The sequence below is a fragment of the Plecotus auritus genome (genome assembly GCF_963455305.1).
Source record: "Plecotus auritus genome assembly, chromosome: 9".
NCBI lineage: Eukaryota > Metazoa > Chordata > Mammalia > Chiroptera > Vespertilionidae > Plecotus > Plecotus auritus.
Genome location: NC_137783.1, coordinates 70726569 through 70751560, shown reverse-complemented (window position 1 = coordinate 70751560; position 24992 = coordinate 70726569). Strand labels below are relative to the sequence as shown.

At 54.6% G+C, this 24992-nt stretch overlaps 1 protein-coding gene across 5 annotated transcripts in view; it reads left to right on the top strand.

The window, feature by feature from the left end:
* Positions 1-24992, top strand: part of CEP164 (centrosomal protein 164) — a 76018-nt gene that overhangs the window by 36865 nt on the left and 14161 nt on the right. For all 5 annotated transcript variants that reach the window (XM_080642817.1, XM_080642818.1, XM_080642815.1 and 2 more), the window contains 7 exons: positions 5838-6185; positions 8490-8570; positions 10302-10385; positions 14718-14800; positions 17054-17221; positions 18047-18172; positions 22744-22953. In XM_080642817.1, coding sequence (XP_080498943.1) covers positions 5838-6185; positions 8490-8570; positions 10302-10385; positions 14718-14800; positions 17054-17221; positions 18047-18172; positions 22744-22953 — 1100 coding nt within the window. The remainder of the gene's footprint in view (positions 1-5837; positions 6186-8489; positions 8571-10301; positions 10386-14717; positions 14801-17053; positions 17222-18046; positions 18173-22743; positions 22954-24992) is intronic.

The window sequence follows — 24992 nt, the reverse complement described above, 5'->3', positions numbered from 1 at the left end:
TGGCTGTGGAGTTGTCACAGTTTATTTTAAAAAATTCAGTCAAGCATTTTCTATTGTGTGCCGGGCAGTGAGAATAACAGGGCTGATCTGGTGGCGGAAACAGACAAGGAAACCAGCAATTATAATGCAGTAGTTGTTATAGAGGTACTCTCCCGGACCCCCTCCCCATGCAGATGCAAGGTACCTGTATAGAGGATGGGGAAGGCTCATCTCAGGACACCTGCCCCAGGGATGGAGGATGTGATGCTGTGAGGCTGTGAGGACTAGTTGGGGGGGTGGTGGTGGGAGAGGGAGAGAATTAAGAAGGTACGTGGCAAAGTAGGAAAAAAAGCATGATGTTTATTCAAAGGCAGCAAGAGAGGATGTGTGCAGGGTGTGGCTGGAGAGGACCCATGAGGAGGAGGCAGGGGCTGGACCCGGTGAGGAGAAGTGAACATGTCCTGAAGGCCATGGGTGCTCTTTGTGGTCTGAACCCCTGCCCCCTATTTCATGATCTGCTGCCTTTATTTTATTTTTTATTAAAAAATGTTTATTGTTGAGAGTGTTATAGATGTTTTCCTTCCCCCCCCCATTGCTCCCCTCCAACTAGTTCCTGCCCTGCCCTAGACCTTCACCACCTTATTGTCTGTGTCCATGGGTAATGCATATATAAGATCTTTGGTTAATCTCCCACCCTGCTCTGAGATTTGTTAGTCTGTTCCATGTTTCCATGCCTCTGATTATATTTTATTCATCAGTTTATTTTGTTCATTAGATTCCTTATTTGTTTGACTACAGGCCCGGTGCACGAAATTTGTGCATGGGGGGGAGTCCCTCAGCCCGACCTGTACCCTCTCCAATGTGGGAGCCCTCGGGGGATGTCCCTGTGCAGGGATCGGGCCTAAACTAGCAGTTGGACATCCCTCTTGCAATCTGGGACCTCTGGCTCCTAACCGCTCACCTGCCTGCCTGCCCTAACCACTCTGCATGCTGGCCTGATCCCCTAACTGCTCTCCCCTGCCAGCCTGATCCTCCTAACTGTCCTCCCTTCTGGCCTGGTCACCCCTAACTGCCCTCCCCTGCCAGCCTGGTCACCCCTATTAACTTTTTTTTTTTTTTTAATCTTATCCCCTTCACACACAATTATATTTGACTTCCTTATTGGCTTCTCTCTCTCACACAATTTTTCTCTCTTCTTTATGTAACACTTTTTCCTACTGACTCATCTATACTAATAAAAGGGTAATATACTAATTAGACTAGACATCCTTTCGGACAAAGCCACGGTGGTGGGGGCCAAGGCAGAGGCAGTTAGAGGTGACCAGGCTGGCTGGGGGGCAGTTAGGGGGCAATCAGGCTGGCAGGGGACCAGTTAGGGGGCCATCAGGCTGGCAAGCAGAGGCAGTTAGGGGCAATGAGGCAGGCAGGCAGGCAAGTGGTTAGGAACCAGTGGTCCCAGATCGTGAGAGGGATGTCCGACTGCCGGTTTAGGCCTAATCCCTTTGGGATGGGGCCTAAACCGGCAGTTGGACATCCCCCAAGGGGTCCCCGATTGGAGAGGGTGCAGGCCAGGCTGAGGGACCCCCCACCCCCACCCTGTGCACAATTTCGTGCACCGGGCCTCTGGTCATTTATAAACTTTTCTTTCCTCCTTATTTCCTACTTCTGTTCCATCATCCTTCTTCCCATCTTTCTCCTCCCCTCCCTCCTTCCCCACATTCCTTCTTTCCTTTATCTTTACCCCTGTCTTCCCTCCCCTTTTCCTTCCTTCCCACCTTAATTTTTTTTCTTCACTTCCTCCCTTGGACCTGCTTTGCTCCCTCCCCCATTTCTTCTTCCCATTCTCCTTTTAAGTTCAACTGGCTCCCCTTTAAAACTTGTCTTCCCCCCCAAAAAAAAAACCACAAAAAACCCCCCACTTTTCTTCCCTCTCTCTTTCTCTCTCATCCTACCTTTCCCATACACTCTTCTCTACTTACTTCCACTGTTTTAATATCTATCTACCTGCCTAATTATTCACTATCATTTATCTTTTTTCTTTTCTGACTCCTACTTCTAAAATCTGTCCCCAGTATACAACTATACTTGATTTTCATTATAGCTCCTACAGTTCACTCATACATCCTCTTTCCTTCTTTAACTCTGTTCTCTACTGACTCCTTTAAAAAGTTCTTCCCTCCCTCCTTCCCTCCTTCCCCATCTTCCCTCCTCCTCCCTCACTCTTATACTCTTTTTACAGGCTAATTAAAAATTCTATGCTTTTCATCCTTAGTACTGACTGCTTTCCTCTCTGGGACCTGTAGCCGCCTCTGTTTGGGCACTCGGGGCCCCTCTCGCACCAGCTTTGAGGGGCCTAGCGACGATGCAGCTGTCTCTTGCCTACCATGACCTGCACCTCCCTGCTCCGAGTTGGGGGAGGGTCTAACCAGCCTGGGCCGGTGTCCATCGTGGGGACTGCTGCATTACAGGCACGTGCGTGTACATTCATGTGCGTGCGAGGCTTTTCTCCTGTTGAGTGCTGAAGTGGGGGGACGTGGAGGCCTTTCCTGCTCTCCAGTGTGCCTGCTCCCATGCCTTGAGCAGCTCTCCATCCGCTCCCTTCCGGAATTCGCAGGCAATGGTGTGCTTGAGCAGGCATGGTCAGGCCTGGCTTGTCCTTGGTTGGGAGGTATTCCGCCCAGGATGCACGCCCCTGTCTGGGTCGGACCAGGCAGATAAATGAAATGAATGGACAGCTGGAGAAAGCCACGACGGCTTCCCTGTGGTGTGAGGGTTGCCTGTGCACTCTCTGTTGTCACGCCCGGGCCCTTCCTTTGTGGTGTTGGGTCCACATTCTCTCGATTTGTGTGTGTGACCCCTCCTGGGGGGTCACCGCCTATGCGCACATCCCCCGGTTGGCATCTGCCAACTGTGCCCAGAGAACCGGCCTTCTGCTGTGTGGGTGTCACCCCTCGGCTCCCCCCACCTCGGGGGTGGGGGGGGTTGGCGTCTCCGGGCAGAGTGCTCTCGGATGGGGTGCGGTGTCGCGGGGGTGTTTGTCAGGCGCATGCACATGGGAGAAAAAGGACTCGGGCGCTGGTGGCAGGGAAGCGAGCCTCACACAAGTCCCCCTGCTGCACGCGCACCTGATGGTCTGTCAATATGCAAATTGGTCGTTACTGGGACACTGTAACAGACAATTAACATATTACCTCTTTATATGTATAGATTTTTAGATTCAATTGTTGATAGATATGTATTTATTGCCATTTTATTGATCATATTTTTTATCTTTTTCCCCTCTTTTCTTCTTCCTCTTCTTAAAGAATACTCTTCAACATATCATGTAACACTGGTTTGGTGGTGATGAACTCCTTTAGCTTTTTCTTGTCTGTGAAGCTCTTTATCTGACTTTCAATTCTAAATGATAGCTTTGCTGGGTAGAGTAATCTTGGTTGTAGGTCCTTGCTATTCATCACTTTGAATATTTCTTTCCACTCCCTTCTGGCCATAAAGTTTCTGTTGAGACATCAGCTGACAGTCGTATGGGTGCTCCCTTGTAGGTAACTAACTGCTTTTCTCTTGCTGCTTTTAAGATTCTCTCTTTGTCTTTAACCCTTGGCATTTTAATTATGGTGTGTCTTGGTGTGGTCCTCTTTGGGTTTCTCATGTTTGGGACTCTCTGGGGTTCGTGGACTTACAAGCCTTTTTCTTTTACCAGGTACGGGAAGTTTCATGTCATTCTTTCTTTTTTATTTTTCTTTTTAAAAAAATATTTTTTATTGATTTCAGAGAGGAAGGGAGAGTGGGAGAGAGATAGAAACATCAATGATGAGAGAGAATCATTGATTGGCTGCCTCCTGCACTTCGCCTACTGGGGTTTGAGCCCACAACCTGGACATGTGCCCTTGACCAGAATTGAAACCGGGACCCTTCAGTCCACAGACCAGTGTTCTATCCACTGAGCCAAACCAGCTAGAGCTATGTCATTATTTCTTCAAATAGGTTTTCAATATCTTGCTCTCTGTCTTCTCCTTTTGGCATCTCCATAATGCGAATGTTGGTACACTTGAAGTTGTCCCAGAGGCTCATTATACTATCTTCATATTTTTGGATTACTTTTTCTTTTTTGCTCTTCTGATTGGGTGTTTTTTGCTCCCTCATATTCCAAATCATTTATTTAATTCTCAGAATCCTCAGGCTGAGCTCTGAGCTGCTCCGCTTCCCTGCCTCTCCTAATGGGCCCTGGCATGTCTGGGTGGCTGGTCAGTGGGCTGCCAGACCTGCAGGCAAGCGCCCTGGCTGTAGGTGCAGCAGCCCCCTGACCGGCAGCATCAGTGGATGTTGTGCTGGGGCTGCTCCTTGTGTCTGTCATCAGGCTCCCTGTTTGGGTGACCAGCGCAGGGAGGTCTCGGATATTGTGCGCACTGGCAGCTCAGGTGTGGGCACAGGTATTTTCTGGGAGGAGGCATCCCTGTCTGAGCTCAGGAGAGGTCACTGGCTGCATTTCTGGGGCAGAGAAGGGGCCCTGTGTTTATTTTGGCCAGTTCAGCTCCAAAGGTATCCTAGTCTTCAAAGCAAAGTGTGTGTGAGCAGCAGGTGTGAAGCAAGGTGAGTGTGAGCAGCAGGTGTGAAGCGAGGTGTGTGTGAGCAGCAGGTGTGAAGTGAGGTGTGTGTGAGCAGCAGGGTGTGAAGCAAGGTGTGTGTGAGCAGCAGGGTGTGAAGCAAAGTGTGTGTGAGCAGTAGGGTGTGAAGCGAGGTGTGAGTGAGCTTCAGGGTGTGAAGCGAGGTGTGAGTGAGCTTCAGGGTGTGAAGCGAGGTGTGTGTGAGCAGCAGATGTGAGACAAGGTATGTGTGAGCAGCAGGTGTGAGGCGAGGTGTGTGTGAGCAGCAGGTGTGAGGCGAGGTGTGTGTGAGCAGCAGGGTGTGAGGCGAGGTGTGTGTGAGCAGCAGGGTGTGAGGCGAGGTGTGTGTGAGCAGGTGTGAGGCGAGGTGTGTGTGAGCAGCAGGGTGCAGCAGTGGTGGAGTCTGCTGCCCAGGTCGTTTTTCAGGAGGCCCTGGTGGAGGGCCTGGGCTTTGCTCCCCTGTGGCTCCTGCCAGGCTGTTGCTGATGGAGTGGATGGGGTGCAGCAGGCCCTGGAACAGGGACATTTCTACCTGATGTGCCTCCTCCCCCACACACACACTCCTCAGAACTTCTGTGGCCGGAGGCTTCCTCCTCAAGCGTCCTCCTTCCATTCCTCAGTTGCAGGTCTCAGACCCTTGTTTGAAGGCTTTTCTCCCTCCTTTATACTTCACAAGCATTTCCCCCATAAATGGATGGCACCCCGACTCATCCTGGCACATGTGCTCAGAGCCTGAGTGGGTGCTCCCATGAGGACCCGTCCCAGGGCCTGTGCAGGGGGCTTGGAGGAGGCTGCACCTGCTGCTGTGAGGAAGGTGTCCTCCCTGTTGCCTTTTAAAGACAAGAAACAGAAATCCTAGACTCCAGTGCTTTTCACATGATTCTCCGTCACAGTCATTGTGAATAGATGCCGACCAGTCTGCGGTCTTATGATTTGTCTCTCGGGTCTGGAATGAGAGGCTCGTCCCTCGAGGACATGGCAGGTGGATGGCGGCGGACCTCCAGGCAGCGGTGTCCCTGCTCCTCTGCAGATGGGGTCTGGTGGGGCATCCCCGAATCACCATGGCATTCACAGTCAGTGGGTCTGGGAGCCAGGAGTCTGTGTTCCCCAAAGCTTTGGGGGTGCTTGGTAACCACTGGTATCAGGACTGGAGCACTGGCCTAGGAGTCGAGGAGACCCGACTTGCCGCAAACCTCTAAACGCTTTGTACTAACTCCTGCCATCTTCCTTTCTGACATGACCCACGCTCCCCAGGAGTCTCCAGGAACAAGCCAGCCCGAGGAGAAGGCCCTCTCTCCTGACTCAGGGGCTGCTAGCCCCCCAACTCCCGGCAAGCTCTCCAGCAGAGGTGCAGACAGCAGCCTGGCCAGCACAGGCAGCAGAGGGCCACAGGGAGGAGGGGCGAGCGCCCGGCTCCCAGGAAGAGACAAGAATCATAAGAGTGACCCTGCGACAACGGCCACGAGTCCCGTGGGCCCTGGGGGCGACCAGCCCGCCACGTCCAGTAAGAGAGATGTATCCCAGGACCCGGCTGCAGCGGGGGAGGCTTCCAGGAAGGAGGAGGCCCCTGTCCCAGGAGAGAGCGGGTCAGACGGCAGCGACGTGAGTATCCCACAGGCGTCCTGGGCAGCCTTTGCTGCTCCCGCACCCAGACCTCTGTCACGGAGGCCGGCGCTCCCTCCGCAGGCCTGCGGTGGGCGGTGGGCATCAGCCAGAGGCCTTCGTGTGGGAAACAGGCCCACTAAGCGGGCGGAACATCCTGATGGAAATTCGGAGCAGACACTTGCCTTTCCATTGGGAGCCTCCTGGGATTGCCACGTCTTCTGGTCTACTTCCTTCCTCTTCCCATTACCGCCTCCCGTCCTACTTTTTCTTTTTTAAAAAATATATTTTTTATTGGTTTTTAGAGAGAGAGGAAGGGAGAGGGAGAGAGAGATAGCAACATCAGTGATGAGAGAGAATCATTGATTGGCTGCCTCCTGCACGCATCCCTATTGGGGATTGAGCCCGCAACCGGGGCACCTGGGCGTGTGCCCTGACCGGAATCGAACCAGTGACCTCTTGGTTCCCAGATCAATCAACCGCTGAGCCACGCCGGCTGGGCTCCCCTGCTGCTTTGTGCCTTCATTTTGGGATTGCCCTTGGTTGCAGCAATCTTGAGTTCCTACAGAGAGAGGAGAACCCCGAAAGGGCAGGGCAGTTGGGGTTCCTGCTCAGCCCTGGGCAGTTAGGTCATAATACGACTCCTCATTGAGTTCTGTAGCTCTTTCTGCACCAATCCAAGACCCGGCCAATGACCCAATGGACAGAAGTTAGCCCCGGGGGAGAGCTGTGGGCATTTTTGGTTTTCCAGCCTTTAGTTCTGCTGCTGCTCCAGGTGGATGGCGGGGGAATTCATTTAAGGAGCTTTTAATTACTTCCTGGAAAGGATACTCATGCTGTGTTTGTTTTCAGGATAGCATCAAACTGCCCTAGGCCACCTTTCTAGCCATGCCCATTGCACTCACTGCCTCTCCTTGGCATGCAAACCCTTCTTGTCCGTACACAGCTGGGCTGGAGGATGTGTCCAGAGAGAATGGGAGGGTCCATAGGCCTCTCAGTTTTCCAGAAAAGGTGGGCTCTGGTTTGGGCTCAGCCCCATGTTGGCATTCTGGCCTGACAGAGCTTCCTGGGTAGTGATCAAGACCCCCAGCCCTCTGTTCCGGTGACTGGTGTGGTTCTGTGTCCCAGCGATCATGACCCCTGCCCTCTGTCCTGGTGACTGGTGTGGTTCTGTATCCCAGCGATCATGACCCCTGCCCTCTGTCCCGGTGACTGTCTGTGGGTCTGTGTCCCAGTGATCATGACCCCTGCCCTCTGTCCTGGTGACTGTCTGTGGGTCTGTGTACCTGCGATCATGACCCCAGCCCTCTGTCCCGGTGACTGTCTGTGGGTCTGTGTCCCAGCGATCATGACCCCTGCCCTCTGTCCCAGTGACTGGTATGTGTCTGTGTCCCAGCGATCATGACCCCTGCCCTCTGTCCTGGTGACTGTCTGTGGGTCCGTGTCCCAGCGATCATGACCCCTGCCCTCTGTCCCGGTGACTGTCTGTGTGTCTGTGTCCCAGCGATCATGACCCCTGCCCTTTGTCCTGGTGACTGGTGTGGTTCTGTGTCCCAGCGATCATGACCCCTGCCCTCTGTCCTGGTGACTGTCTGTGTGTCTGTGTCCCAGCGATCATGACCCCTGCCCTCTGTCCCAGTGACTGGTGTGGGTCTGTGTCCCAGCGATCATGACCCCTGCCCTCTGTCCTGGTGACTGTCTGTGGGTCTGTGTCCCAGCAATCATGACCCCTGCCCTCTGTCCTGGTGACTGGTGTGGTTCTGTGTTCCAGCGATCATGACCCCTGCCCTCTGTCCTGGTGACTGTCTGTGGGTCTGTGTCCCAGCGATCATGACCCCTGCCCTTTGTCCTGGTGACTGGTGTGGTTCTGTGTCCCAGCGATCATGACCCCTGCCCTCTGTCCTGGTGACTGTCTGTGGGTCTGTGTCCCAGCGATCATGACCCCTGCCCTTTGTCCTGGTGACTGGTGTGGTTCTGTGTCCCAGCGATCATGACCCCTGCCCTCTGTCCTGGTGACTGTCTGTGGGTCTGTGTCCCAGCGATCATGACCCCTGCCCTCTGTCCCAGTGACTGGTGTGGGTCTGTGTCCCAGCGATCATGACCCCTGCCCTCTGTCCTGGTGACTGTCTGTGGGTCTGTGTCCCAGCGATCATGACCCCTGCCCTTTGTCCTGGTGACTGGTGTGGTTCTGTGTTCCAGCGATCATGACCCCTGCCCTCTGTCCTGGTGACTGTCTGTGTGTCTGTGTCCCAGTGATCATGACCCCTGTCCTCTGCTCTGGTGACTGTGGGTCTGTCTCCCCAGGCGCTGGAGATCAGTGAACACATGAAGGAGCTACAGGGGTCAGACTCCGATGCTTCCGACTCCAAGTCCCTCCTTGGCCTGGTGAGTCAGAGGAGGGAGCAGGGGCTGGGAAAAAGCATGCGTTCGCGGGTCACGGTACTTAAGTGTCTGCCTCTCATCACAGCTTATACCTGGGCCATCACTAAGGATAATACTGCCTACTTTATAGTTTGTCCTGAGAAGAAATTGGGTCAAGGAAACCATCAACACATAAACCTTAAAGAAAGGTCGCTGTTGTTGCCATGAATGCCCTGAGGTTTGTGAGGTCAGCGCCTCTGGGCTCCGCAGGAACGTCACCTGGATATAGGCGGCCACAGACTGTGTGTGCATGTGTGTGTGTGCATGTGTGTATGTGCGTGTGTGTGATCACTGAGTGATAGTGAGGACCGTCTCAGTCTCTGGCCAGGAGGGTGCTGGAGTTTCATTTCTAAAGTTAGGACATTGTCCTGGAATGCCAGCCTCCATGGTTTCCTTGTCCCAGCCCTTCCTGCAGCCCCTGGTATCTCGCTTCCTGCCAGGCCTGTGTCAGGGGAGGGTGTGCTTCGGGATGCATCTGAGCCAAGCATTGCCTCTGGAAGCCGCGCTCCCTCTGTTTGGAGGAGGTGGTCCAAGGGGAGGGGCTCATGGAAGAGGGTCAGGCTGAGCAGCAGCGATGTGAGGGGTGCAGAGGAGGCAGGAGGTGTGTGTTCCAGCCCCTTCCTGGGCCCTGGGCTAAGGAGGCAGATGGAGCTGCATGAAGTGGAGTAGAACTCAACCTGAGAGGAAATGTCACCAAAAAGGAACCTCATAAGCTAGGAAGGCAAGGCAAAGAGCCCCTGCTGGCAAAGGCCGCTGGGAAGGATGGCCATGTCGCGGGGCTCTTTGATGGGCTCTGCCCTTCCGAGGGGCCACTGTGTGGAGACGGTGCCCACCATCCTCTCTTCTCTGAGGGGGTGCCTGGAGGACAGCACGGGCTGCAGGACCAGAACATGGCTGGGTGTCTGCCATTTGTCAAGGCTGATAACAGCTGTCCCTGGTAGCATGCTGCCAGGTAGCAGCCCCTCACCTCGCCCAGTGGGATCTCAGGTGTGGAGGGCGGCAGCGTGGTTACCTGGCCGCCGGGCAGCAGGGAGCTGGCGCCTGGGTGGCACTTGCTGTCTGCCCCAGCGAGAAGCCTGTAGGAAGCGCTGCAGCCGAGTGCCGGTGGTTCGGAGGCACCTGTATGCGAGCGGGACAAGCTGTGAGGAGCCCACATGCCGTTTCCAAGCTGCCCACAGGTCTTCGGGCACTTCAGTCGGGCACAGGAGGGAGAGACAGCGGGAAGGTGACAAGCTTTGCGGCAGGCGTCATGCCAAGAGCTTGGGCTTTGGAGTCTGTCCCGGGCACATCTGCCCGCAGCCCATTGTCTGTCAGCGGAGCGACCTTGGGGAAGTGACACATGCTGTCAGGCTCTTCCTCAGCTGGGAGATGCAAGTAGGAGTATTGCTCCAGCAGGGCTCTTTTTCCTCATCCTTTTCTACAAGAAATTTCAAGCATACAGAACAATTAAGAGACTTTTACAGTGACTACGCACACACCACCTGTAGTCCACAGTGAACATGTTAGCACGCTTGCTTGGTCACCTCTTTCCGTCTGCTCATGTGTTGTTTTAAAGATTAAAATAATTAGATGTCAGTATATTTAGTGCAGTGCCTGGCATGTGGCAGGTTCTTCCTGGAAGGCTGGTGAGGGCCTGGTGGGTGCCGGTGTGAGGGGCAGCGTTGACCCCCCCCCCCCCCCCCCGCCCATCTCCAGGACTTCGGTTTTCGCGGCCGGATCTCAGAGCACCTGCTGGACGTGGACCTACTTTCCCCGGTCCTGGATGGAGCCCGCTGGGCGGTGAGTCTCTGGGTGGTGGCCAGGGTCTCCCTTTTTGGGGTAGCCCAGAGCTGAGCCATGCCCATCCCAGGATGCATTTATGGGAGTTTCATCCCTCTGGAGTCTTTGAGGCCTGGCCCCGACTGCCTGGGACGGAGCTTCTGACCACTCCTTCGCTGATGCTATGCGAATCAAGGCTCCCCCCGCCGCCCCTGCTCCCCTGCCGCTCTGCCAACCACCGCATTTACCTGCTTACCCATTGTTTACTCCTTCGCTGATGCTGTGCGAATCAAGGCAACCCCCACCCCCAACCACTGCATTTACCTGCTTACCCATCGATTAGCCCCGAAGGTTGCCCACCTGCTCCTGTGCAAAGTGCTGTATAGATTGTGGATTCCACGGTACTTCCCAGACTGGCCCATCCAGCCTTGGCAGCCTTGTCCTCAGCTTCCCTGTGGGCTCCAGCTGCGCCCTCCTCTCTCCACTCCCTACTCTGCCTGCTGCTCCTTCCCCTCTGCCCAGGCCCTTTCCTGGGCTCCTCCAGGCAGGATGCAGCAGTCCATCCCTTTCTCCCCTTAGTGCTTCTTTTGTTCGAAGGTTCTTTGTCTCCCTGTCAGATAGAAGCTCTGTGTGGACACAGGTGATGTCTGACCCAGAGCAGGGTACCAGGACGACTCAGACACAAGTCCTGTCCTTACGGAGCTGTGTTATGAGAAGAAAATGGCGCAAAGAATGTAAAAATTAGCATGTAAATTTCAAACATGCTTAGCTGTTCTGACTGATTCTGCCGAGTGAATTGCCTATGAGAGGATCGCCTCTGGGCTTTGGCGAGAAAATTACAGGCCTCTAGGAGTGTGGAGGCTGGGCATGGTGTGTGTGTGTGTGTGTGTGTGTGTGTGTGTGTGTGTGTGTATGTGTTTATGGCATCACTGAGTCAGGAAGAGTCCTGTAGGTTCATTTCCAAAGCGAAGACAAGCAGGTCTTTTTCCTCCTCTGGTTTGTTAACAGAAGAGAGGTTCTGGCCCACGGACTCAGCAAGTTTGAGGGGCATTTGGTTTGAAATGGACACTTGTTGGGTGAAATGAACAAGAGGCTTGATGTGAATCTAGTGAATGCGTGCTGGAGCTAGGAGAGGCCATGAGGCCCTGCGTGCGGCCGGCGTGGTCCTCGGCCTGCTGCCAGTCCCCCGGCACTGCCCCGCCACCAGGACTCGGCTGCACATGGTCGCCCATGAGCAGCTCTGGAGGGGTGGGAAGGCACAGAGCAGGGCGGGTGGAAATCGTCAGGAGGCGTGGGGAGCAGGTGACTTGTGGGGCACCTTTGGCAGGAGGTAGGAGGGAGGTTACTGACTTGGCTGGGCTCTGGCTCTGAAACCTAGGCAATAGCAGGTGCTTGGGCGCTTCAATGAGGATACGTTTCCGGTCCTGCCCGAGCCTGAGGAGGCCGGCAGCCTCTTTATGGGCCATGGTACTTGGTCTGAAGCAGGAGTAGGACCTGGCTTGGATTCGGTTCTCGGCGGGGGCCCCTCTGGCCACCCGCTCTGGCCCAGGATGTTGGGTGTGGAGCAGGTCTGGGTGCTCAGGTGGCTGACCACACAGAGCCCTTTGAGGGCCAAGCCTCCTGCTCTCTCCTGTCTTCAGGCCAGGAGGACCGAGCAGAGCCTCGTGTGGGCCAGACAGAGCCGCGGGGGCAGCTCCTTCGTCATTCCTGCGGCTCCTGTCCGTGTTCTGTACTTGCTGGACCTCTCCCAGGGCCAAGGCTAGTGCAGAGGCTCAGAACTGCACTCAGTGAGGTTTGGTCATTTAAACTATGAGGTGCAGCTTAATGAGGTATCTAATTGACATGTAATAAAATGGACATACTTAAAGTGTACCATTTGACAACTTTTACTATATGAATGCAACTTTTAAAACATCACCATATTCAAGATGATGATTATGATAAGTTATAAACATGATGAATTTTATGGTAAGTTACAAAAGTGATCATAAGCCCTAGCTGCTGTGGCTCAGTGGATAGGGCATTGGCCTGCGGACCAAAGGGTTCCGGGTTCGAGTCTGGTCAAGGGCCTTGGTTGCAGGCTCCTTGCTGGCCCGGGCTCTGGTCAGGGTGTGTGCAGGAGGCAACCATTCAATGTGTCTATCTCACATCGATATTTCTCTCTGTCTTTCCCTCTGTCTTCCACTCTCCCTGAAAATCAATGGGAAAATATCCTTGGGTGAGGATTGACAACAACAAAATGATCATGAAAGTATTTCAGGTATGGATGGTCAGAGTCTCCCTCAGCCTTCCTCCCGCAGGTAGGAACTACTCACAACTCTCAACATTCTTCCTAGGCCTTTCCAGACAGTTCTCTGTGTACACGTCACATAGATCTATTTTCTATCTGTTTATCTTCCCACAAAAATTGGACTGCGCTCCAAAAACGGCCGGGCAGCGTGGTCTTTAAACGTGAGAACGGACCCTTGACCTGTTTCTACATTATTTCAGATATCCTTTCTGCTGTGACTGGGTGCAGAGCATTCTGCTTTCTGAAAGCACCGTGTTTATTTAAGTGGGGGCTGGATCGTATGCAAATGAAATCCGAACCTGAGTGAGGCGCCCCCCCCCCCCCCCCCCCCCCCCCGCCCACGAGTGAGATGCAGAATTTCTGCCTGGATCATGACTCCTTTTGTGGGGATCAAGTGAAGCTCCACCCGAAGGCCCTCTGGGTGCCGTCCTGGGTGTCCCCTTTTCTGGAGAAGGGGTTCCTTGCGGAAATACGGAGATGAGACGAGGAGGAAGCAGGCGCTGTCTGCAGTGAATTCTTTCTGACTCAGGGCTCAGCTCAGTCTCCGCAGTGTTATGATGGCCACCTCACTTTGTTACCCACCTTCATCGTGGCTTACTAGATTGGCCTGTGGGATTTTTTTTCTGGAGAAATGAGAGCGGGAGCTCTTTACTGAGCCGGGTGAGGGAAGACAGGTTGTGATTTGAATAGGACGGAGGACGGTGGGGCAGGAGGAGGACTGCGTCCCGCTGTTGTCTGCCGCTGACGCGAGGAGGAGTGGCAGCCCTGGCAGGGAACCCCTGCTGCTGCGGGCACCAGAAGGTACTCCAGCAGCCTGTTTTAAAAAAATATGTATGTTTTTATTGACTTCAGAGAGGAAGGGAGAGGGAGAGAGAGATAGAAACATCAATGATGAGAGAGAATCGTTGATTGGCTGCCTCCTGCACAGTCACCACTGGGGAGTGAGCCTGCAAAACTTGGGACCCTTCAGTCCACCGGCAGACGCTCTTTCCACTGAGCCAAACCAGCTAGGGCAGCTTTTTTATTTTTAATGTAATTTGGGGAGCTGGCTTTTAGCTCAGGCCCTGCCCCTCCTCGCCCATCCGGATGGCAGAGTGGGCTACAGCTACTGGGGTTCAGGCTGCCAGTGGAGAGGTGTGTGTTGGGGGGGCACTGCGGATCCAGGGCCAGGACCCCCTGGGGAAGAGGGAGTGAGCTGTCTCCTGCCCAGGGCTCCTGTGCTGTCAGAGGCCAGAGGAGTGGCTGCTCCTTTGTCTGCCAGTCTGTCTGCCTTAGGCTGGGCGGGGCGGGAGGTGCAGGGGAGCTAACTGGTGGTCCTCTTCTGGGGGCCGACTCTGGTTTAGGTACTAATCTGATTGACTTCTTTCTGTGGCTGGCACGGGGTGGGGGTGAGGCTGACCACACCACTGTATTCTTGTGGCCCTGCCCCTGGAGGACATCCTCAAACTCACCAAGAATAGTCCTTCTCTTCACCAAATGTGCCGAAGCCCAGGCTTTATGACGAGATCTGTTGGGTTTTTGATAGATGGTGCATCCTTGACCTGGAAGGGGCCTCGTGGCCCGCTGATGGGAGCCGTGTGGACGGAGCCAAGGAGCCCTATCGGGCTCCCTTTCTGTCTTCCTATCTTTCTGTCTGGGCGCAGACAGAAGCCGTGTTGTCTCAGCGTCCTTGGTGTCACTGGCACGGGAGGTCCGGGCCTCAGGACGTGGTTGTTCACAGATCTCTTCTTCGACAGCGAACGCGTCCAGCGGCTGGGGCAGGCTTTCCTTCCTCTTGTGTGTCTTCCTGCAGCCCTGGCTCTGGTTCTGGTGCAGCGGCTGTGGTGTCTGGCTTGCCCTCCCCAGCCAGCCCGGCCGGCTCTGGGAGCAGCTAGGAGCCAGGACTTAGCCAGAGCCCAGGGGGCTTGACTGGACAGTGCACAGGCCACTTCTGCTGCATCCTGAGGGGTCCTCACCACCAAGGAGCCACTCTCAGTGCTTCCTCCGAGCATGGCAGGTGGGGAGGGTTGAGGGATCCACATCCAGACCCTACACTGTGCACTTTTCACTGCTGCTGCCCGCAGGCCCAGGGGCCGGGAGGAGACCAGGACAACAGCCAGTCCAGCCACGAGGAGCTGCAGAGCAAGCCCTCCCACGGCTCCGAGAGGTATGGCTGGGGGAGGCCGCTGCAGGGAACTCTGGGATGTGTGCTGGTCTGTGTGGCTCAGGTGCTCCTGCCTGAAGGCGCATGGGAACCAACAGTATGGCCTGGTAAAGTGTGTGTGTGTGTGTGTGTGATAGTGTGTGTATGAGTGAGTGTATATGCTTGTGTAAGTGTGTGTGTGTGTGTGAATGTGGGTGAGAGAGTGTTTGTGTGAGTTTGTGTATGTGCTTGTGTGTGTGTGTGTGTGAGAGTGAGTGTATATGCTTGTGTAAGTGTGTGTGTATGAGTGAGTGTATATGCTTGTGTGAGTGTGTGTATATGCTTGTGTGTGTATGTGTGAGTGTGTGTGTGTGAGAGAGAGAATGAGTGAGTGTATATGCTTGTGTGAGTGAGTGTGGGTGTGAGTGTGGGTGAGAGGGAGAGTATGTGTATGAGTGAGTGTATATGCTTGTGTGTGTGTGTGAGAGTAAGTGAGTGAGTGTGTATGAGTGAGTGTATATGCTTGTGTGTGTGTGTGAGTGTGTGTGTGTGAGAGAGAATGAGTGAGTGTATATGCTTGTGTGTGAGTGTGGGTGTGAGTGTGGGTGAGAGGGAGAGTGAGTGTGTGTATGAGTGAGTATGCTTGTGTGAGTGTGTGTGTGTGAGTGAGTGAGTGTGTGTATGAGTGAGTGTATATGCTTGTGTGTGTGTGTGAGAGTAAGTGAGTGAGTGTGTGTATGAGTGAGTGTATATGCTTGTGTGTGTGAGTGAGAGAGTGAGTGTGTGTATGAGTGAGTGTATATGCTTGTGTGTGTGTGTGTGAGAGTGAGTGAGTGTGTGTATGAGTGAGTGTATATGTGTGTGTGTGTGAGAGTGAGTGTGTGTATGAGTGAGTGTATATGCTTGTGTGTGTATGTGTGAGTGTGTGTGTGTGAGAGAGAGAATGAGTGAGTGTATATGCTTGTGTGAGTGTGGGTGTGAGTGTGGGTGAGAGGGAGAGAGTGAGTGTGTGTATGAGTGAGTATGCTTGTGTGAGTATGTGTGTGAGTGAGTGAGTGTGTGTATGAGTGAGTGTATATGCTTGTGTGTGTGTGTGTGAGAGTAAGTGAGTGTGTATGAGTGAGTGTATATGCTTGTGTGTGTGTGTGTGAGTAAGTGAGTGTGTGTATGAGTGAGTGTATATGCTTGTGTGTGTGTGTGTGAGAGAGTGAGTGAGTGTGTGTATGAGTGAGTGTATATGCTTGTGTGAGTGAGCGTGAGTGTGGGTGAGAGGGAGAGAGTGAGTGTGTATGAGTGAGTATATATGCTTGTGTGAGTGTGTGAGTGAGAGAGACTGAGTGAGTGTGTGTATGAGTGAGTGTATATGCTTGTGTGAGTGTGTGTGAGAGAGAGTGTGTGTATGAGTGAGTGTATATGCTTGTGTGAGTGAGTGTGAGTGTGGGTGTGAGTGTGAGTGTGTGAGAGAGTAAGTGAGTGAGTGTGTGTATGAGTGAGTGTATATGCTTTGTGTGAGTGTGTGTGTGAGTGTGGGTGTGGGTGAGAGCAGACCTGTGATTCTACAAGACAGGAGAGTGAAGAGCTGCTGGTGCCTGGTTGACCCTGCACGTGGCACCACTGTGGGCCGGGGCTCCGACTTGTCACTGCTGGGATTGAACTGTGTGTTTGGTTGTGGCTGGCGCTGGAGTAGCTGTGGGAGCCCTGGGGGTCATGCGGGAGGGTCAGTTCTGCAGCTCAGAGCTGGACCAGGGCCCTGCACAGCAGAACAGGCGTGGCTGTGTGTGTGGGGGGGAGGGGCTTCCCGCTTCCCAGGCTTGAGCCATGATAAGGCAAAGGCTGCCACCTGGAAGGGGAGGGCAGTCATTCTACCTTTTGGACCTTGAAAAACCATCAGAATTCTTCCTTGAATCTACAGCTCCATGCATTTCCAATAGTCTGACCACTTGAATTTGGCTTCCCCTTTCCTTCTTGGGTCCAGTAAGCATTTCCTCCTGGGTCCTTCCATCCCTCCCTGGCCCAGCGATGCAGCCTCTGCGCCCAAGGGTACGTGCTGCTCTGCTCCTGGGCCAGCCCATGCAGTGCAGGGCCCTGGTCCAGTCCCAGACGGGAGCACTCCGCAGGGAGTCTCCCTTCCTGCTCTTCCAGCTGCTCTGTCCTCCGCCCCTCACCACTCTGTGAACCTGGAACCCAGGCTGGGGTCCAGCTGTAAGGAGGAGTGGACGTAGGTCCCCACTGCACCCCAGTCTCCTCCTGACTTCCCTCTCTGGCTGGTCTGACCAGGGTATCCCCTTCACTTCTGTACGGGGAGCGGCTTGGGAGTCCCCGGCACAGCCAGGCCACTGTGAAAGGGCCTCTGCAGGCCCCTGATGGGCAGCCTGAGCGGCGGGAGACACGGGAGCCCCCGGAGCACTCTGCATACAGCCCCCTCCTGCCCGAGTCCCCGCACAGGTAAGAGCGAGTGTGTGCCTCCCAGGGGGACGCGGCCGACATGGGTGGAGTTGTGTGTGGTGGGCTGGGGGCCTGGGGTGACGGGCCTGGAGAAGTGGCGGAGCGAGTGGCCCTCCTGGAGCAGGAGGGTGAGGAAATAGGCCTTTTCTGAGTAGTTAGTCTGCAGCTGAAATTGGGGTGCCTCGTCTGATTAGGGGAGCTTAGGAACTCTTGAATGAGGTAGATCTCTTCAGACCCAGCTGCCTCCCCACCAGGGCTGGGCAGAGACTGCTGTTACCTGTTACGGGGCTGTGCTGGGCCTGCCCAGGGGCCCTTTCTCCTAGTCTCCGCCCAGCAGCCCCTCCCTCCCAGTGGCCATCCCACCTCTGGTGGGGTAGCACCCCAGTGGGGCCCGTACTGTGCCAGGCGAGGGAGGTGTCCTACCCCAGGCTTCCCTACGGCCAGCCGAGGTCCAGACCCCGGTGCTGGTGCTGTCTGCAAGGGGAGACACTGGCCTCAGGGCTCACCCTGCACAGTGAGCCCCTGGGGGAAGTTGAGCAGCATCTGTGCTTGGTTGCCAGCATCTATGGGGCACCTGCTGTAGGCAGAACTTTTTGGGTCCAGTAAGCATTCTGCCTCCCATGTGGGAGTGGCGCATCTGCTCTTCATTGTAAACAGCTCGGGAAGAGGCAGGGAGAGCAGAGGGAGCATTAAGGCCTGAGGAAGGGAAACTGTTGGGGCTGCCTCCCTGTCCCCATCACAGCTCTCTGACCCTGAATGGGGTGCCACTGGAGCCCCCTGCATTTCTGCTGGCTATAACACATTTGCTTCTTTATTGCCATCAAGGGATGAAACCCCAAGTCCACTTGCCACCTGCAAGAGTGACGAGGCGCCGTGCTTGCAGGCCGAGGAGCCTGAGGAGCCCGAGGAGGAGGTGGTGGCCAGCCCCACCCTGCCCATCTCTCCGGAGGGGTAAGGGCCAGTTCTTGTGGCTTGGGCCTGTCCTTCATCATGTGTGGGTAGCTGTAGATCCCATTCACTCTTTTTTTTTTTTAAATCCTCACTCAAGGACAAACCCACAACCGAGATGTGCCCTTGACCAGGAATCGAACCTGGGACCCTTTGGTCCATGGGCTGACACTCTAACCACTGAGCAAGACCAGCCAGGGCTGTTTCCACCCACTCTTGGGTGGTGGGGAAAGATGCTCCAATCCCCCCAGAGGTGGCGTGGCAAGGGGGAGGGGAGGGAGTGTATCCTTGGTTCTGTGAGCAGCCTTGAAACCCCAAGGAGCCATCACTGTCCTCAGGGTTCCCCTTGTCAGGACCTGGGGAGCAAGGGTGTAAGGGAGGGGGTATCTCCTGAGTCATTAGCAGAAACCTGGTAAGTCATGTTCTCCCCTTTACCAAGCACTGTTTCCTTTTTATTTTTTAAATTCATTTATTATTATTTTTTATTGTTGAAAGTATTACATATGTCCCCCTTTGTCCCCCATTGACCCTCTCCAGCCCGCCCTCCCCTCCCACTGTTTTCTCTTTCCTCTGTAATTGAAGAAAAATGCCTGCTTCAAAAAAAAGCAGACAAAAGTTTTTTGGAGCTATTTATATTCATGGAAGTACACAAATCCGAGTTGTACAAGTCAATGAATGTTTACACATGTACACACCATGGACCCACCCCCGGACCACACGGGGAGCATGCTGTTCCCCGAGAGCCTTTCTTCATGCCCCCCCATATCCCCGCTGGCTGCCCCGTCCTGGCTTCTGCCGCAGACCCGGCTTTCCAGGTCTTCACCTGCATGTGAGTGGATTGGATGGTACACAGAGGGCTCTTTGTGTCTGGGTTTGAAGGTCACCACAACTCAGACATCATTTAGCATTTCTCTGCCCAGTTCACCTTCCCCTCTCCCACCCCTTTTACAGATGGAGAAACCGAGGCTCAGGGAGGTAAAGGGCTTGCCCAAGGGCACATGGCTAGTTGGTTGCAGAATTACATTCTAGTCACTGGGACATCTGGCTTTGTGGGGCCTCTGCTGTTCTCGACAAGGACAGGCAGGGCCAGGGCCACCAGGTGTGCCTGTCGGTGGCCTGAGTGGTTTGGAAGCATCCTTGCCCTCAGGCCCGGGGCTGACTGCTGAGCAGAGACTGTCCATCCGCCATGGCTCGCTGACAGTGCCCCGGGGGCTGGCGAGGCAGACTCCACGTGCTGCAGGAGTGAGGTACTGGGGGGCCTGTTCTTAGGTACTGACCAGCCGGCAGCAACAGCTCTGCCCTGAGGGGTGACGTGGTGTTCCCAGGCCTCCTCGGTGGCTGTGGACAGCTGGGTCAGGGTGCTTTCTGTGAGGATAGAGGCGAGTGGTTCAGAGAAGGGGCCCTCTGGGCAGAGGTCAGAGGGTGGTCCCCAGCACCTCTGGGAGAGAGGCTGGGCAGTGAGGGCAGCCAGGGCACCTTGCGTTTCTCCCCGTCCCAGCGATGCTGCCCTGCTGGGGCCTTGGGGACACTTGCCCTGAGCAGTGCACACAGGGCCCTTGGGGCACGCCTTCTGCCCTCTGCGTCTTCCCAGGCCCCGCACTCCCTTGTCCTTACTCCTCACAGCCATGTTAGGAATGGGGTGGTTTTCCCGGTTTTGTGGGGAGCCTCTGTGCCTCATTTGAACCTGAGGAATTTTAATACACGGAGGTGACTGGCATCATGGAGAGGCCAATGGCTCCGAAAGAGGACTATATTACTAACATTTCCAGAGAAGAGGGCATGCCACGCCACCCAGGGCCCCGGGGGGAAGGACCAGGGCTGGTCAGGAGGCAGGAGAGGTGAGAAGGGAGGGCATGGTCCAGAATCTTTATTGGGGTTTTCGTGGGAAGGAATGGATGAGGCAGGGTAGGTACCTGAAGTGCGAGATTGGATGGTTTGAATAATGTTGTGGACTTGGGGTTATGGGTGGTCTCTGGGTGATTTAGGGCAGGGAGATACCCCCGTGGTGTGCGATAAGGAGGGGCTGGGGTATGGACGCAGGACTATCTGTAAGAATTGGCTAGTCCTGGGAGGGGCAGCCTCTCTTGATCAGCAAGCTTTTTACAGAAGCTAAGGAACCGTGAGTAATAGAGCCTGCCACCTTTCGTAGATGTCACGATGAGTCAGAGGGGTTAGGAGCAAAGGGCAGGGCAGCGAGCGTGGGCTGGGCTCGCAAGCAGCCACCGCCATGCACACTTCATGCCAGGCCCGGGTCTGGGACCTGGGGACATTCTTCCCTTTGCCATGCCCACATCTTCCATGAGGTGAACCACGGGGTGGCGTGTGGGGACATAGGTGTCTCTGGTTGCAACCCCAGTGTCAGTGGTGCATGGTCGTGCCAGAGGGTCCGGGTGCCGTGTCTCCCTCCGCCCCTTCCTGCCACCCTCCCTTCTCCTCTCTTTCACGCCGGCCTGCCATGACTGTGCTGCAGGGACCCGCTGGGGCTGGTGCCCGAGGGCGGCCTAGAAAGCAGACCTGCCTCTCCCTCTGCAGGCTTCACTCCCCAGTCACCGCGGGGGTCTGCCTTGTGGGCTAGTGTTGCCTGCCTTGGACCTGAGGGAGTTTAGTTAGGATGGTACATCTTTAGAGCAGGGACGCGGAGAAGAGGTGCACTAAGAAGTAGGCCGGTGTGCCCGCTCGCCAGGCATGTGAGCCAGCTCACCGGTGCGTGCAGCTGGGCTCAGGCTGCCGTGCTGTTGGACGCCTCATCTTTCCACAGCATCTGTCCCTGGGGTTCCACATAGCTACACAGCCCAAGGGAGACACAGTAAAGGAGCCATCTCAGGGAAAAAAGTGTTTGCAGCCAAGGTTGGAAATGAGTTGGAGGGTTGATGAGGCGGAGAGCTGGGGAGGCTCTTTTAAGGGCAGGATGCTCGAGGGGGTGGCAGCCGCATCGCTTACATCTGCATTGCTGGGCTGTGGGGCCTGGGAGGAAGCTGGCATTGGGAGGAGGGGGGTGTGGAGCTGGCAGCAGAAGAGAATTAAAGACAGAGCTCAGGACCGGTTCTGGTCTGAGTTACAATTTTAGGAATGGAGGAAGGAAAGATTTTAATGGTATTTCAGAGATGTTGTGCCTGCCTTCTCTCTGTGGTCTCAGGGGCTGAGAGGGAATTGTTCCAAAGGCCTGTTGTCACCTGCCATCCTAACCACGCCCATGGCCGCCCTCCATCCGCTGCAGGGCTAGAGCTGGAGGGAGGAGGGGGTTCTGTGACCCCAGCCAGGAGTGGCTCCCTGCTCCTGGGTTTGGACCCAGCCACATGCTGCTGAGGTTGATGGGGGCCCCCTGCCAGGCCCAAGCACTGTGGGAGGAGGTGGTGGTCGAGTGGCAAGAGCAATTTCTAACATAAGATTTAGGGACCTGGGAATGCAAACACATACCAGCTTTTAGGAAAACCACTCTGGGAGGCGAAACACTTTATCTTGCTTGTGCTTTCATTGTTCTAAATGTTCTTGGGTTTTCTCTTTGGGTATTTCTTTCAGAACCAGAGTGCAAGCAACAAGCAACCTCGTTAATCTGTAGGCATCTTTGTAACCGATACCCTTTGTCCTTACCTACCACCCACCGTATGCACCGGGTTAGCTAGAGTTTCTTCTACCCTTTGTTGTTGTTACTCCTCACCTGAGGATTGTTTTTGCTTTTTTTTTTTTTTTTTTTTAGAGAGAGTGGAAGGAAGGGGGAGAGAGAGAAACATCGATGTGAGAGACACATCGATTGGTTGCCTCCTGCATGAGCCCCAACAGGGCCAGGGATCGAGCCTGCAACCGAGGTACATGCCCTTGATTGGAACAGAACCCGAGACCCTTTTGGTGTGTGGGCTGACACTAGAGCACACCAGCCAGGACTCTGATCTACTTTTAAACATGGATTCCTCTCAGTGGATGAACGTGCGGTCTCGTGCGGAGCTCTGGAGCCTGGCGTCTGTTGTGCTCCTGCTTCTCTCTCTGGCTTAGGGGTGGTCCCCTGCCTGGCTCACTGGGCAGTGTGGGGGTGGGGTTTCCTGTCCCTGGGCCTCTGTGGACTGTTCTGGGTCTCGGCTGGGAGGGATGCTGTTGCGTCCCCCTGGCTCCTATGCATTGGCCTCTGCAGTTTGGGAGGCAAAGAGCCGCCTCTGGGGACTTCCAAACTGATGGCAGGAGGCTCGAGTAGCAGGCCCAGCCCCAGTGGAGGGACAGAGTGGGCTTGAGCCACGCGGGAGGAATCGTCAGGGCCAGCGCTTCCATTTCTCTTCTGCTGCCAGCTTGGGAGCCTCATCTCCGCCATGGGCCCAGGTCTGCAGGGCCTGCTGTGCGCTGCCCTTCTCCCTAGGCTCTTGGGGCCTTAGTTAGCCATGGTGGGGCTTGTCTTGTAGAACGGATGCTGCCTGCATCTCTGAGGGCGTGCGTAGCCTTCTGCCCGCCTGGGGGACCCGAATTGCATGAGTGATTCCAGATGGAGTGCCCTCCATGAGGGTCTGCGATGACCCGTAGCTCTATAAACATGGTGCCGAAGGCGGGCGGTATTAACACTGTGAACTGCTGTTCCCTCCCCTTGGTAGGCGATCTCCAGAGGTCGTGGCTCTCCCAGAGCAGCTCCCAGAGGCCGCCCGGAAGGCCATGGAGGAGGCAGTGGCTCAGGAACTGGAGCAAGAGCAGAGGCGGCTCCTGGAACTGAGGCGGGAGAAGGTGCAGCAGCTGCGGCAGAGGCTGCAGCAGCAGCAGGAGGAGGAGGCACTCCAGCTTCGACAGCAGAAAGAGGAGTCTCTGAGGTGCGGGGACCCCCCTCCCCAGACAAGCTGCAGGGCCTCCAAGACCTGTGGGGAGGGACCCAGGGATCCACCCCTCCCTCCTGGGGACCACTGGGTGCCTGCAGCCTCTCCAGGATCCTGCTCGCCGGCCTGTGTGGAGGAATGGGCTCCCGAGCCAGGGTGCCTGACCCCCCTGTCTTTGGTGGGGAGTTGGGAGGCGTGGTCGTAATGGGAGTAGCTGGCATCTTTTGAGAGACTGCACTGATCCATGTGCTTTATTTTTATTTTGTTTTTTAATATACATATATATTTTATTAATTTCAGAGAGGAAGGGAGAGGGGGAGAGATAGAAAATTCAATGATGAGGGAGAATCATTGATTGGCTGCCTCCTACACACCCCCTACTGCAATGGAGCCCACAACCCAGGCATGTTCCCTGACCGGGAATCGAACCGTGACCTCCTGGTTCATAGATTGATGGTCAACCACTGAGCCACACTGGCTGGACTCCACGTGCTTTATATCTATGACTTTGTTAGTCTTCCGAACGGCTCTTACGAGGTGTTATTATCAACCCCATTTTATAGAATGTGTAATGTAGACAAAGAAATTGAGGCACCAATAGGTGAAGTCCCCTGTTCCAGGTCTGGAAGCTGAGACACAGCAGAGCCTCTTACTAGTAGCCAGAGGCTTATCTCTGAAGCCCATTGTCTTAATTCCTGCAGGTTCTCTTCCTTGGGAGTCGGGGCCCTGCCGGGACCTGGGTTTGGTGGGGCCTCGTGCTGCAGTGGGAAAGCTCTTGCCCAGGGCCCACAAGTTTCTGTTTGGGTTCCTGCTCTTTGCGTAACTGGCTGGGAGGCCCTAGACAAATAAGACCCTTAAGCCTGTGTGTGTGTGATTGTGTGTGTGTACAGTGGAACCTCGTTCCAGAAAGCTGTTTGAGAAGCATTTTGTTCGAAAACGGAATCCTCTTTTCCCATTAGAAATAATGTAAATGGAAGTAATCTGTTTCAGACCCCCAAATGATTACCTGTTTCCACCTTTCTTATACATAGTACATGTCTAATGTACTGTTTAATCTATACTAATAAAAAGGTAATATGCTAATTAGACTGGACATCTTCCGGACGGCCTTCCAGACAAAGCCATGTGGCGGGGGCCAAGGAAGAGGCAGTTAGGGGCGATCAGGCTGGCAGGGGAGCAGTTAGGGGGTGATTAGGCTGGCAGGTAGAGGCGGTTAGAGGTGATCAGGCAGGCAGGCAGGCAAGCAATTAAGACAGTGGTCCCAGATTGCGAGAGGGATGTCAAATTGCTGGTTTAGGCCCGATCCCAGCGGGCCTAAACCGGCAGTCAGACATTCCCTTAGGCATCCTAGATTGGAGAGGGTGCAGGCTGGGCTAAGGGACACCTCCCCCTCACCCTGTACAAATTTCATGCACCGGGCCTTTATTCTATAAATAAACACTTCTTAAATTCATCGAACCATCCCCTACTAGCCTTAAAGGAATTTTTCATCTGTCCCTGCCTCCGAAATGCTATCACAGGCTCACTGCTTTTCCTTTATCCAAATCAACAACAGCTTTCTACCTCTTCAATTGCCTGTGATTGCTGTTTTGTGAGCACTTTCACACCCTTAGCAATATTAGCACTCTTTTTTAAAAAAATGTATTTTTATTGATTTCAGAGAAGAAGGGCAAGATAGATAGAAACATCAGTGATGGAGAGAATCATTTATCGGCTGCCTTCCGCACACCCCACACTAGGGATCGAGCCCACAACCCGGGCTTGTGCCTTGACTGGAATTGAGCTATGACCTTCTGGTTCATAGGTCAAAGCTCAACCACTGAGCCATGCTGGCCAGGCAACATTAGCACTCTTGATGGCCTCTTTATGTTTTAAAATTGTGCTAATCGGCCAGCAACAAAAGCATTCTCTCCTTTGCTTGTTGTCAGGTGGAGGTATCAGCATGAAAGGTATCAACTGAAGTTTTGGTTGACAACCGAGATATTTTTTGTCTGTGAACAACTTGATCGAGAACTGAAGTGTTGGAGGTGGGAGAC